The 15,313-nt window shown below is 36.6% G+C and overlaps 1 protein-coding gene across 2 annotated transcripts in view; it reads left to right on the top strand.

Moving 5' to 3' along the window:
* PTPRR (protein tyrosine phosphatase receptor type R) overlaps positions 1–15,313 on the top strand; it is a 361,573-nt gene that overhangs the window by 268,942 nt on the left and 77,318 nt on the right. For both annotated transcript variants that reach the window (XM_007503044.3, XM_007503046.3), the window contains one exon: positions 7,785–7,869. In XM_007503044.3, the coding sequence (XP_007503106.1) occupies positions 7,785–7,869 (85 nt within the window). The remainder of the gene's footprint in view (positions 1–7,784; positions 7,870–15,313) is intronic.

The following is a 15,313-nucleotide window of genomic DNA, read 5'->3' as shown; positions in this document are numbered from 1 at the left end:
GCTCCATCCCTAGAGCAAAAGGTGCAAAGGGGGAGAAAGAAGTAAGTTTTCTCTCCTCTCTCTTCATTAAGCTCAGACTCAAGGTGTGATTCCAAAGATGAGAGGGTTAACTCATTCAGGGAGAAAGGTATGGTCCCTGGTCTGAAGATTGGTGCCATTCCAGGAGTGTTTAGCTGGACAGGTGGCAAAATATCCCAAGATTTCTGGAAAGGATACTATTTGCATTAGTAAACCTCCCAGGCTTGTTAAGAAATACAGGTAACAACGGGAGGTCCTAGGTTCAAATCTGGTCTCAGACACTTCCATGCTATGTGACCCTGAGCAAGTCACTTGACCCCCATTGCCTAGCCCTTACCATTCTTCTGCCTTTGAGCCAATACACAGTATTGACTCCAAGATGGAAGGTAAGGGTTTAAAAAAATTAAAAAAAGAAAAGCAATACAGGTTGGAAAATTTAAAGCAAAATCACAAATATAACTAACTTGGTCATTTGTGATATGGAAACAATACAAGAAACATCTTGGACAAATTTATTTAATTAGGAGAGCAAGTTAGTTATTGTACTGGTTGATAGGTAGGCTTTATTTAAGAATACCCAGAAGACTGTAACTCCTTTTTTTGAAACTTATTTGTTTATTTGTTACTGTGTTAATTCCCTCCCTCCTTGCCCAATACCATTTTAGAAACCATCTTTTGATACACAGTTATATGTATATATAAAACTATGTCTTGCTAATTTCTCTTTATCGGTTCTTTCTCTGGAGATGGACATACACAAACCATTCTTCAAGGAATATTTCTGTTGCTGTATATAACGTTCTTTTGGTTCTGCTCATTTCATAATCTCATTTGGTCTTTTTATGGTTTTCCAAAGTTAACCTATTTGTTATTTCTTTTTTTTCTAATTCTATGGCTTATTTTTTTGAAATTAATTTTTTATTTGGTCAATTTCAAACATTATTCCTTGGTTACAAAAATCATTTTCTATTCCTCCCTCCCCTCCGCCAACCCCTCCCATAACTGACACAATTCCACTGGGTATTACATGTGTCCTTGATTAGAACCTATTTCCATGCTGCTATTTGCACCAGGATGTTCATTTAGAATCTCAATCCCCAATCATATCCCCATAAACCCATGTGATAAATCAGTTGTTTTTCTTTGGTGTTTGTATTCCCACAGTTTTACCTCTGAATGTGATTAGTGTTCTTTCTCATAGATCCCTCCAAGTTGTTCAGGATCACTGCATTACCACTAATGGAGAAGTCCATTACATTTGATTGTACCAAAGTGTATCAGTCTGTGTACAATGTTCTCCTGGTTCTGCTCCTTTCACTCTGCATCACTTTCTGGAGGTTGTTCCAGTTACCATGGAATTCCTCCAGTTCATTATTCCTTTGAGCACAATAATATTCCATCACCAACATATACTACAATTTGTTCAGCCATTCCCCAATTGATGGGCATCCCCTCGTTTTCCAATTTTTTTGTCACTACATAGAGCACAGCTATGAATATTCTTGTACAAGTCTTTTTCCTTATTATCTCTTTGGGGTACAAACCCAGCAGTGCTATGGCTGGATCAAAGGGCAGACAGTCCTTTATCGCCTTTGGGCATAGTTCCAAATTGCCCTCCAGAATGGTTGGATCAATTCACAACCCCACCAGCAATGAATTAATGTCCAAACTTTGCCACATACTCTCCAGCATTCATTACTTTCCTTTGCTGTCATGTTAGCCAATCTGCTAGGTGTGAGGTGATACCTCAGAGTTGTTTTGATTTGCATCTCTCTGATTATCAGAGATTTAGAGCATTTTTTCATGTGCTTATTAATGATTTTGATCTCTTTAAATGAGAATTGCCTATTCATGTTTCTTGCCCATTTATCAATTGGAGAATGGGTTGATTTTTTGTACAATTGATTTAGCTCTTTGTGAATTTGAGTAATTAGACCTTTGTCAGAGATTTTTGTTATGAAGATTGTTTCCCAGTTTGTTATTTCCCTTCTAATTTTGGTTACATTGGTTGTGTTTGTACAAAAACTTTTTAATTTGATGTAGCCAAAATTATTTATTTTACATTTTGTGACTCTTTCTAAGTCTTCCTTGTTTTAAAATCTTTCCTTTCCCAAAGGTCTGACACGTATACTATTCTGTGTTCACATAATTTACTTATAATTTCCTTCTTTCTGTTCAAGTCATTCACCCATTCCAAGTTTATCTTGGTGTACGGTGTGAGATGTTGATCCAAGCCTAATCTCTCCCAAACTGTCTTTCAATTTTCCCAGCAGTTTTTGTTGAATAGTGGATTTTTGTCCCAAAAAACTGGGATCTTTGGGCTTGTTGTAGACTGTTTTGCTGAGGTCACTTACCCCAAGTGTATTCTACTGATCCTCCTTTCTGTCTCTTAGCCAGTACCAAATTGTTTTGATGACCACTGCTTTATTATATAATTTGGGATCCAGTACTGCAAGGACACCTTCCTTTGTATTTTTTTCATTATTTGCCTGGGTATCCTTGATCTTTTGTTCTTCCAAATGAACTTTGTTATGGTTTTTTCTAATTCAGTAAAAAAATGTTTTTGGAAGTTTAATGGATATAGCACTAAATGAATAGATAACTTTGGGGAGGATGGTCATTTTTATTATGTTAGCTCGTCCTACCCATGAGCAGTTAATATTTTTCCAATTGCTCAGATCTAGTTTTAATTTTGTGGAAAGTGTTTTGTAGTTGTGTTCATATAGTCCCTGTGTTTGTCTCAGCAGATAGATTCCCAAGTATTTTATATTGTCTGGGGTGATTTTAAAGGGAATTTCTGTTTCTAATTCCTGCTGCTGAGATGTGTTGGAGATATATAGAAATGCTGATGACTTATGTGGGTTTATTTTGTATCCTGCAACTTTGATAAAGTTGTTGATTTTTTTCCACTAGCTTTTTAGTTGATTCTCTAGGATTCTTTAAGTAGACCATCATATCATCTGCAAAGAGTGATAGCTTGGTCTCTTCATTGCCAATTTTAATACCTTCAATTTTTTTTTCTTCTCTAATTGCTACTGCTAGTGTTTCTAGTACAATGTTAAATACTAGAGGTGATAATGGGCATCTTTGTTTCACTCCTGATCTTATTGGGAATGCATCTAGTTTATACCCAGTGCAAATGATGTTGGCTGATGGTTTTAAATGGATACTGTTTATTATTTTTAGGAAAGACCTTTCTATTCCTATACTTTCTAGTGTTTTTAATAGGAAAGAGTTGTATTTTGTCAAAGGCTTTTTCTGCATCTATTGAGATAATCATGTGATTTTTGTTGGTTTGCTTGTCGATACGGTCAATTTTGTGGATGGTTTTCCTAATATTGAACCGTCCTTGCATTCCTGGTATAAATCCCACCTGATCTTAGTGAATAACCCTTGTGATGACTTGCTGGAGTCTTTTTGCTAGTATCCTATTCAAGATTTTTGCATCTATGATCATTAAGGAGATTGGTCTGTAGTTTTCTTTCTCTGTTTTTGACCTGCCTGGCTTTGGAATAAGTACCATATTTGTATCATAAAAGGAATTTGGTAGAACTCTCTCTTTGCTTATTATGTCAAATAGTTTGTATTGTGTTGGGATTAGCTATTCTTAGAATGTTTGATAGAATTCGCTTGTGAATGCATCAGGCCCTGGGGATTTTTTTCTTAGGGAGTTCTTTGATGGCCTGTTCAATTTATTTTTCTGATATGGGATTATTTAAGAATTCTATTTCTTCTTCTGTTAATCTAGGCAATTTATATTTTTGTTAATATTCATCTATATCACCTAGATTAGCATATTTATTGCCATATAATTGGGCAAAATGATTTTTAATGATTGCCTTAATTTCCTCTTCATTGGAGGTTAGGTCTTCCATTTCATCTTGTATACTGTCAATTTGGCTTTCTTCTTTCCTTTTTTAAATTAGATTGACCAGTACTTTGTCTATTTTGTTTGTTTTTTTCAAAATACCAGCTTCTAGTCTTATTTATTAATTCAATAGTTCTATCACTTTTGATTTTATTAATTTCTCCCTTAATTTTTAGCATCTCTAATTTGGTTTTCTTCTGGGGATTTTTAATTTGTTCGATTTCAAGTTTTTTGATTTGTATGTCCAATTCATTGATCACTTCCCTCCCTAATTTGTTAATATATGAACTCAAGGATATAAATTTTCCCCTGAGTACTGCCTTGGCTGCATCCCATAGATTTTGAAAGGATGTTTCATCATTGACATTTTCTTCAATGAAATTATTAATTGTTTCTATGATTTGTTCTCTAATTAACCTATTTTGGAGATTCATTATTTAATTTCAAATTAATTTTTGATTTGGCTCTCCATGTACCCTTACTGATCATTATTTTTTCTGTTATGATCTGAAAATGTTGTATTAATTATTTCTGCTTTTCTGCATTTGTATGCTATGTTTTTATGACCTAGTATATGGTCAATCTTTGTGAATGTACCATATGCTGCTGAAAAGAAAGTGTATTCCTTTTTGCCCTTATTTAGTTTTCTCCATATATCTGTTAATGCTAATTTTTCTAAGATTTCATTCACCTCTTTTTCCTCTTTCTTATTTTTTAATTTGATTTATCTAAATTTAATAGTGGTAGTTTCAGGTCTCCCACTAGTTTAGTTTTACTTTGTATTTCCTCTTTCAACTCCACTAGTTTCTCCTTTAGAAATTTGGATACTATACCATTTGGTGCATACATGTTGATTACTAATATTTCCTCATTGTCTATACTCCCTTTTATCAGGATGTATTTACCTTCCCTATCCCTTTTAATCATGTCTATTTTTACTTTGGCTTTGTCAGATATCATGATTGCAACTCCTGCCTTCTTTCTATCAGTTGAGACCCAATAGATCTTGGGCCTCCAACCTTTAATTCTGACATTATGAGTATCTACCCACCTCAGGTGTGTTTCATGTAGACAACATATGGTAGGATTTTCTATTCTAATCCACTCTCCTATTCGTCTATGTTTTATGGGTGACTTCATCCCATTCATGTTCAAAGTTATGATTTTCACTTGTGAATTCCTTAGCATTTTGATATCCTCTCCTAGTTCTGTCCTTTCTTCTTTTGATATATCCTTTTAAACCAGTGGTTTACTTTTTAATAAATCCCCCTAATCCCCTCCCTTGATATGCTTCCCTTTCTGGTCCCTCCCTTTTTGTTCCCTTATTTTTTTTAGGGTCTATTAAGTTCCCTCACCCCTCTCTTTCCCTCCCTTTTTGTACTCCCTCCCACCTACCCCCCTTAATTTTCCCTTATCACTTTCCCTGTAGGATAAGATAGAATTCAAGATCCCAATGGATCTGGATGCTCTTCCCTCTCAGAATTGATTTCACTGAGAGTAAGGTTTAAGTATTACCTATTAGCACTCTCTTCCTCTCCTTCTTATAAGAGTATTCTCCCCCTCCCCTTCCCATGTGTATCTTTGTGTGAAAAAGATTATTCTATTTATTTTATTTCTTCAAGTATCTCTTGGTACCATCATCGATTCCCCCCCCCACTCTTTTTCTTTTTTTGCCTATCATTTTATAGCCCTTAATGATCCAATCTTTTCCTATGAGTGATTCTTCTAATTACTATAATAATGTATACAATTTTGAGAGTTACAAATAACATTTCCCCATATATTAATATATATAATTTGATTTAATTGTAGCTCTTAAAGAAGAAAGTTTGAATAAGAAAAAAAATTTCTCCTTTTCCCTCTCTCTCATATTTACCTTTTCATGTTTCTTTTGATCTTTGTGTTTAGATTTCAAACTTTCCACTTAGTTCTGGTCTTTTCTTTACAAATACTTGGAAATCTTCTATTTTGTTGAATGCTCATACTTTCCCCTGGAAGGATATAATGAGTTTTGATGGATAGGTGATTCTTGGTTGAAGGCCCAGTTCTCTTGCCTTTATGAATAATTGTGTTCCAGGCCTTGCAGTCCTTTAGTGTGGAAGCTGCCAGGTCTTGTGTGATCCTGATTGGTGCTCTTTGGTATCTGAAATGTCTCTTTTTGGCTTCTTGTAGAAATTTCTCCTTAGCTTGAAAGCTCTGGAATTTGGCAATTACATTCCTGGGAGTTGTCTTTTGGGGATTTATTGTAGAGAGTGTTCTATGAACTCTTTCAATGTCTATTTTGCCCCCTTGTTCAAGAACATCAGAGCAGCTTTCTTGGATGATTTCTTGTAGTATGATGTCAAGATTTCTGTTTATTTCTGGATTTTCAGGTAGACCAATGATTCTCAAATTGTCTCTCCTTCCTCTGTTTTCCTGATTTATCATCTTCTCAGTGAGATATTTTATCTTTTCTTCTATTTTGTCAGTCTTTTGACTTTGCTTTATTATTTCTTGCTGTTTTGCAAGATCATTGGTTTCCAGTTGCCTAATTCTGGTCTTTGAAGACTGGTTTTCCTTTTCAGTTTGGTCTATCCTGCTTTTTGTGGCTTCCAGCTGTTTCTCCAAATGGGAGTTCTTGTCCTTTAGACTGTTGTTTTGTCTTTGAATTATTTCCCACTTTTCTTGCCAGAAGGCTTCCATCTTTTTGATAAGCTCCAATTTAAATTATTCAAGAACTTGTGGACAATTTCCATTTTTTTTGGAAAATTTTGATTTTGTTTGAATTTCTTCCTCTATTTCCTCTGTTACCTGGGTTTTCTCTCCACAAAAATTTTCCAGGGTCAATCCCTTCTTCCTGTTTTTCTTGGAGGGTGTTTGTTGGTCCTGGGCACAATTAGCCATCCCTGTGGTGGTTTTTCTTTCCCTTTCTAGTCAGGAAATCTTAGTGAGATGGGATGGTTTTCTTTTTATAGAGTTAAGAAGCAAGGTTTTTGCCTGAGGCAAGCTCTTGAATCTCCGCAGCCTCCACTGTTCACAAGAGAGCCCATGGTCTGCACGCCCCAGCACACCAGGGTTTCTGGTGTAACTACTCTCAGGAGTATGTACCCAGTGGTCCTAGTCAGCTCCCAAGGACCTAGAGGTGCCCCTTGCTCACTCTAGAGGTGTCCCTCACTCACTCGCTGATTCTGGTACACGCTGACTCTGACTTTGGTTCTGTAGGTGGGGTGGGGGAGGGTAGATCAGATCACATTTGGGTGGGAGCTTTTTCAACTTCTTATAGTGTGGAAATGCCCAAACCCCACATACCTTCAATGCTGCGCCCTACTGTAGTGTTCTTCAATTTCCAGTTCCTTGCTACCACAGAGAGCTGCTAGAAATATTTTAGAATATATAGCTTATGAGAGTGTTTCTGGGTCTAATTGTACACACAGTTTTATAACATTTTAAGCATAATTCCAAATTGCTTTTCAAAATGGGTGGATCAGTTTACAGTTCCACCAACAGTATATTAGTGTCCTTATCCTTCCATATCCCCTCCAACATTTGTCATTTGGCCCTTTTACCATGTTAAGCAATCTGAAATGTGTGAGATGATATCTCAGAGTTGTTTTAATTAATTGTTCCTGCTACTTAAGTTCTTAATAAAAAGGCATTTCTAACTACTGCAGGAAGGCATATGCTAAAATGTTGCATGCTCCCAAATTTTAGTACTATATGGTAAATTCCCAATAGTCCTACACTTGTTGTAGTCCTAGATACAGCCTATATTGCTGAGGTTATACCATTAGGATTTGGAATCTGAGGTACAAAAAAAAAAGAGAGGGAAAGAGAGGTCAGAGACAGTACCATCTAATAGATATCCCTTCACAAAGATCCCCAATGCAGCACACTAATTTGATATAATCTTTTTTTGTAGGAAATACCAATGAACTTCGTGGATCCCAAAGAAATTGACATTCCACGTCACGGAACTAAAAACCGCTACAAAACCATTTTGCCAAGTGAGTTTTTTTTTTTAATAAAGCTTTCTATTTCTCATAGATTTTTTTGTGCTACACATCATCTAAAGTATCCAGAAGGGTACAGGTTAAAATAAATCTATCCTAATTCTGCAACATTTTTGATGGGTAAGTCACTTCATTTTTTTAAGTCCCAGCAACCTCATCTATATAATTAATGGGATAAATATTGACCCCAGAAAACTCATCCCAACAACTTATGTCATGAACTGATATTAAAATTTTTGTTATTATTTAGTCATTTCCATCATCCCTGGCGTCATTTGAGATATAGGTAACTATGGAAGCCAAATGTGGTAGAAAGCATCAGATGCTCTCAATCTGTTAGTTAGCTGAAATGTTTTTGCTTGTTTTTTTATTACAAGAAAATGTTTATTTGTGGCGAAGGGGAAATTAAGGGGGATATTTTGGGTACAGAAAAAATGCAGCAATCAAATTGTTTTTAAATTAATGAAATAAAAGGTTTGGACTAAATGGATCTTTCCGGTTCCACCACTCTAGGCTGGACTGCTCACCATCCCTATTTAGAAGACTTCATCAGAACTAGATAACATTAGAGATGAAGGCTTACTCATTGAATGAATAACAGATAAAATGATGTTTAAGCAAAGTCCATAAATGTGCCAGGATGATAGCATTGGAAAAGAAATAATTGGCCACTCATTCCAAAGATTTCTCATCTTCTCTTAGTGTGTCTCCTAAACTTTAGGAAAATGGTTACTTAGTCAAATTACAGTCTTCATAACATGGCCATTATAATTCAATGCACTCCCACCCCCTGGCCCAGGGCATTGAACCCTGACTGTGATGGTAGAAATAGAGACAACTGGAGCAAAGCCTTCAAAGAAAAAAACTACTACAGAATCCCTGCTAATGGAGACCATGGGGAAACACAATCTGCCTTTGCATTTTCATTTTTGGCAAAGCTAGGGATGCTTCATTAACTTCATTCCACTGAAACCCATCTTTATAACTAGTCTACAAGGCTCTTTCTGGGTACCTGAACTAGGTCTTTGTTGAAAGACATTCTATAGGAGCCTTTGGCAACAGTTAAAAGCCAATCAAATACTGTGTTGGATGGAATTGGTTCTTTAAAAAAAAACCCTCTAAAATCTTTTGGGCAAAAATAGCTGCTGAATTTCTATCCAGTCTTCTAGTAAGCTTGCCCCCAAATCCTCGTTTGATCCCAAAAAGGTTTTGGAAAAGATATGAATTATCAAAAAACCATAGCCCTCCCTGTTTCCTGCCCTGATGATATCAGACTGGGGCTTTGAGACGCCTGTGTCAGCTTTTCCATTCCCAGAACTGGGTGGATCTCTTGATCTAAGGCACCTGGGGTGACAGCTGATGGTGTACATGATGGATTTTCTGTTGAAAGTGTCTGTAGACTGGGTACTCCACCCTCTGCCCTGCTGAGCAATTTCTAATTTAGAAAATGGAAGTTGCTCAAGTCACACTATTGGGTGGGAAATGCGATCTGGGAAGGCGAAAGTGAATATGCTGGGCAGTGTGCTGGAAATTACTTTGGGATCTATTGGGAGCTAATTATATTAAAATGTGGCTCAATTCAACAAACATTTATTAAGTCCCTAAAGTATGCAAGGCATTGTGTTAAATGCTGGGGCTAGAAACCAAAAAATGCATGAATAAATAAACTTCCCTTGCCCTCAATGAACTTTTTTTAAAAGACCCTTACCTTCTGTCTTAGAATTGATAATAAGTATTGGTTCCAAAAAAATAATGATAAGGGCTAAGCAATTGGGGTTAAGTGACTTGTCCAGGGTCACACAGCTAGGAAATGTCTGAAGCTAGATATGAATCCAGGATTTCCTATTCCAAGGTCAGATTCTCTAACCACTGCACCACCTCAATGAGCTTTGGCATAGGATAAGAGTGAAGGGCTTCCTACAGGCTCTTTGTCATGGCTTTATTTTCCAGCCATCTCTACCCCACCAAAAACTGGAACTCCACTCCTGGATCCCTCACAGCTTTGATAAATGAACCTTTTACCTTGTCTAGGTAGGAATCAGTCCTTTACATGATTTTCCCCATTGTACCTCCAGTTGAGTACCCTTTCTTCCCTCCCATGCCTTTTATATAATGTCTTCCACTATTATATTAGAATATAAGGTCCTTGAGGACAGACTTCTCATTTCCTTTTATATTTACCCCACTATTTAGCACAGTGCCTGACACAAAGATCTTAAAAAATGCTCTGTTTGTCTGTCTGTCTGTCTGTCTGTCTCTCTCTCTCTCTGATCTGTCTCTCTCACTGTGTCTCTGTCTGTCTCTTTGTCTCTCTCTCTCTCTCTCTGATCTATCTCTCTCACTGTGTCTCTGTCTGTCTCTTTGTCTCTCTCTCTTTTCTCTATTTGTCTGTCTATCTATCTATTTACCTGTCTGTCTAGCTATAGTCTATCTATCCATCTATCTGGTGGCACAGTGGCTTGAGTATAGGTCCTGGAGTTGAAAGACTCATCTTCCTGAGTTCAAATCGCAAATACTAACTATGTGATCCAGGCAAGGCACTTAACCCTGTTGGCCTCAATTTCTTCATCTGTAAAATAAGGTGGAAAATGAAATGGCAAGCCACTCCAGTATGTCTGCCAAGAACACTCCACATGGATTCATGAAAAGTTGGACACAACTGAAGAGACTGACCAAAAGTATATTATTGGTGCATTTGGAATAAAAAATAATTCCAAATATTGCCTCATAACCTTCTTAATTATATGAACTTTAGAAAATCCTTTAATGTCTCACATAAGCCTCAATTTCCTTATCTATAAAATGGGGATAATAATAGCACCTAGATCACAAGGTCGTTTTGTGAAACAAGTGAAATAACAGGCGCAAAATGCTTTGTAAAACATAAAATAGTCAATAAATTTTAAGTGACTACTATGTGCCAGACAGTGTGCTAAGTACTCTATGAATTATTAGATTATTATTATTAAATTATTAGCTATTATCATTATTATTCTACTTGAGAGATATAATAAATGAATAAAAAGTATGTAGCAAGGAGGATCATGGTGATCTTTGATTTGTTGGACTGGGATAACCTCAAGTCAATGGGAACCATACCATTTTCCAATTTTCCCTACAGTTTTTTCAAACAATGAATTTTTACATGTATGTACATGAATATGTATGTAGAGAGAGAAAGAGAGACAGAGGGGGAGAGGGAGACAGAGACAGAGAAAGAGAGAAACATACATAAACACAGCCACATGTAGCTAAGTATTGCTGTGGTTAGAGCACCAGACCTAGAGTCAAGAATTTTCATCTTCTTGAGTTCAAATCAGACCCCAGATACTCTCAAGTTGGTTGACTGTGGACAAATCACTTAACCCTGTTTGCCGCAGTTTCCTCATATGCAAAATAAGCTGAGAAGGACATGGCAGACCAGTACAGTCTATTTGCCAAGAATACCTCAAATAGGGTCACAAAGAGTTGGACATGACTGAAAATTGCTGAACGACTATCTAGCTGTCTATTTATCTGTCTGTCTATCTATCCATGTGTGAATATATATACATATATGTGTACATGCACACACACACACACATATACACAAACATTCCAAGAGGTAGAAATAGTAGGTCAGGAAAAGCCTGTGTAGGAGGTTCCCTGCCTACATGCATAGTGAAGGATGCTAGGGACTTTCTAAGGTATTAAGGTGAGGAAGGAGAACATTCCCATTCGGCATGTAAGTGAAAAATCTGTGACAAGGGTAAAGATTATCAAAGGTATTCAAGCTTTAAATCAAGTTCACTTCTGTCAAATTACTGCAAAATTTCCTTTATTTTACATTTCCATTTCAACCAATCAGAAAATATTTATAAAACACCGACTTTGTGTCAAATACTATGGATAGAAAGACCAAAATGAGATATTCCTTGTAATCAAAGAGGTTGCATTTCTCTGGGGTGCCTTAGTTTTCTAAACAGTAAGGAAGTGAAAGAGATTTTCTTCCCCGCCCTGATTTAAATGGCCATAAACCAATAAAGTCATCAATATTTGAGAAAACTATCTACACAAATAAAAATATCTTCTAAGAAAAATAGTTACACAGATAAGAAACTCACTAGATATAAGATTATAATGTTTATGTCAGTGTTTATATTAAAATATTTTTCATTATAAACAAATTTATGAAATGGCTAAATGGCAGAAACCCCTCTAAACATATATAAATACTAAACTATGATAAACAACAGAATCATAGAAGAAAAGCTCTATTCCTGGACCAATGTTCCCAGTGGAGTTCCAAAATTATCCTATTTCTTCCATATCCATCTTTGATGTGTAGGAATGTAAGGGAGATCCAAGTGACATCTGGCCTCCATTTCATGTTTATGAATTTTGCATCCAGTGAGCTAATTAGCCACCTGAGTTAGTTTTTGGCAATTACTATGATTAATTTTAAATTTCCTCTCATGACAAGACAATTTTAATAGAAAAGGATACCACAGAGAACTAGTTTATCAGACTGTCAAAAAAGACAAAAAGCTTTTGTGGCACTCATTTCTCTTTAACGGGTTCTACACATGTCCTTCTATATTGGATTTTCTTCATTATCACTTCCTTCTATTTCCTATAGAGCATCAATGTTTCCTTCTGCATCCATTGTAAATTACTCAGAATTAGCCATCTTGGAAAGTTCTGGAAGACGTTACCTTTCCTCACATTTTCTTCTCTCAAAGGCACCAAGCATCATTCTTTTATTCTTGCCTTTGCTCATTTAAAATCACAGAATTCCAGGCTTGGAAGGAACTTCAGCAGCTATCTAGTTCATCCTCTATTCATTCCCCAAAGAATCCCCCAATACAACACCCTATTGGGAGTAAGTCTAATTCAGAAGAATATCCTTCTAGCTAAGTTTTGATGTTGGGTGAAATGAAGCACAGTAAGTCAAATAAGGCAGTTAACTAAAGATTTACTTAGCCCAAAGGTATATACAATGAGGATAAATAGTAGCACTTACCCTCTACAGATAGAACTTTTTTCTTCTCTTTAGGGAAATGGGCAGGGGGCACAGTCCTCTGGCATTCAAATCTGAAAGGCACTAACCCAAGTAGATGGGACCTTTCATGACCTTAGGTGACTAGAAAGACAGGTCAATAAAGAGAGTCCTCTTAGATGCTGTATCAAGGGAGGCACCGCTTGAGGATGCTCCATCCCCTCCCCATCAAGCTCCTGCTTTGTTTCCATGGAGGATCTAACTCTGAGTTTGTGCTGGAACCAATCATTAAATTTTCAATGTAAGAACTTATACCTGGGAAATTGGCAACGCAGTATGAATCAGAATTTTGAGTTACCATTTTATTGATTGTCTAGACTTAAAAAAGTGAGGGAGAACATATTAAAAATGAAGATAAAACCTGAAAGTGTGTCCTGTATACATTTCCCCCCCAAGAGAGCCAGTGCAATGTTTTCCAATACATCTCCACTCTAACCTTTTGAGGAATAGGGAATCACTGATAGTTTGGGGACCTATTGCAGGATCCAACAAATATTCATTTAGTCTTTCTTTGAAAACCTAGAGAATGGAAATCACTATCTCCCAAGATACCTAATTTCACTTGGAGTTCTAATTGATAGTGGGTTTTTTGGGCCAAGTGGGTGGCCCAGTGGAAAGGGAACCAAGGGAGGTCCTGGGTCCAAATCTGACCACAGATGCTTCCTAACTGTGTGACCCTGGGCAAGTCACTTAACCCTCATTGTCTTACCCTTTCCACTCTTCTATCTTGGAACCAAAACATAGTATCAATTCTCAAGACAGAAGGCTAAAAAAAGTTTTTATTCATGTAATAAAACTTAAAAACTACTTTACCTGAATGAGGCAGGCTACAACACTCCCTCAGGCTTCTAGCATAGCTCTGTAGGAGTGTGAGGGCATCTTTCTCTAACATCATCAGCTTCATTCCCCCTTCTGGTGTGCTCCTCCTGCCCACTAGCCACCAGTGTATAATTTCCTAGTTCCATTTAACCAGCCAACATGATTTAACTTTTACAAAGGGATATTTACTGGGAAGAATACAAATCACATAGCCTCAAAACCAAAACCTGGGAGTCATGTTCTCTGCTATACAAACTTAGTCCCTAGGGAAAATAGGCTCAGACTTAAGATATTTTCTTTTTTTTTCTTTCTTTTTAAAAAAATGTCAACCCTTGTCTTCTGTCTTGGAACCAATACTTTGAATTGGTCCAAGATAGAAGAGGTATAGACTAGGCAATTGGGGTTAAATGACTTACCCAGGGTCACACAGCTAGGAAGTATCTGAGGAGAGATGTGAACCCAGGACACCCCATCCTTAGTCCTGGCTCTCAAGTCACTGAACCATCTGGCTTCCCCCTAAAACAGTTTCTACATAACATTTATCTCACCAACTTCACCTTTAAATGCCTTTTTAATTCTTGAAGATAGTTGTATTTCTCCTGAACAAAATATCCCCAATTGTTTCATCCAGTTCTGGTGAGGAATGGACTCCAGACCCTTCATGATTCTGGTTGCCCTTTGGATGCTCTCCACTTATCAATGTCTTTTCTAAAATGTGGGACCACAGAATTTAACCTACTACTCCAAATGTAGCCTAATCAGAGCAGAGTACATACAGCAGGACTCTCACTTTGTAATTTCCGTAAGCAACATTTTTTTTTAATGCCATGCCAAGATTGAATTACCTTTTTTGACTCTTTCTATAGCCTTGTTGACTAATATTGAGTCCATTAAGTTATCTGAGATGTCTTTCAGATAAACTACCGTCTCACTATGCCTTTCCCATTTGGGACTTGTAAGATTGATTTCCTGAAACCTAGAGTGAGATCATAGGTTATATCTGTTCAGTTTCATCTTATTAGGTTCAGCCAGTGGTGTGTTGGAGATAGCTTATGCTGATGAATGAGGAACAACAAGATTTTCAACGTGAGCATTAATTAATACCTCAGAAATCGGCAAACTCTATAAATCCGAATTTGATTCATTATTTTGTTGATTGTCTAGATTGAATAAACTGAAGGGAAAATGTTAATGCAGAATAAATTTTTAAATGTGCCCTGTGTGTACTTTTTCTTTCAGTAAGCCAGTTGTTAAACATTTATCAGTATACCCTTGGATTCAGCCTATTTTAAAAAAAATCTGTCACGATCTTTTGATGTTTTTGGATATTGACTTTAACTTCCAAAGTGTTAATTATCCCTCCCAGCTTTTTGCCATTTGTATGCACATTTGAGAAGGATTCCATTTATACTTTTATCGATATCATTACTATTAATTCTTTAATATTCTTCTAGCTCCATTTTAAAATGAACTCCTCCCCTCCTTGATTTTTTTAAACTTTTACCTTCCATCTTAGAATCGATACTGCTTATTAGTAACAAGACAGAAGAGTGTTCAAGGATAGGCAATGGAAGTTAAATG

The sequence above is a fragment of the Monodelphis domestica genome, chromosome 5 (genome assembly GCF_027887165.1).
Source record: "Monodelphis domestica isolate mMonDom1 chromosome 5, mMonDom1.pri, whole genome shotgun sequence".
In the NCBI taxonomy this organism is placed as follows: domain Eukaryota; kingdom Metazoa; phylum Chordata; class Mammalia; order Didelphimorphia; family Didelphidae; genus Monodelphis; species Monodelphis domestica.
Note: the sequence above shows the minus strand (reverse complement) of the source record. Positions and strands in the feature narration are given on the sequence as shown.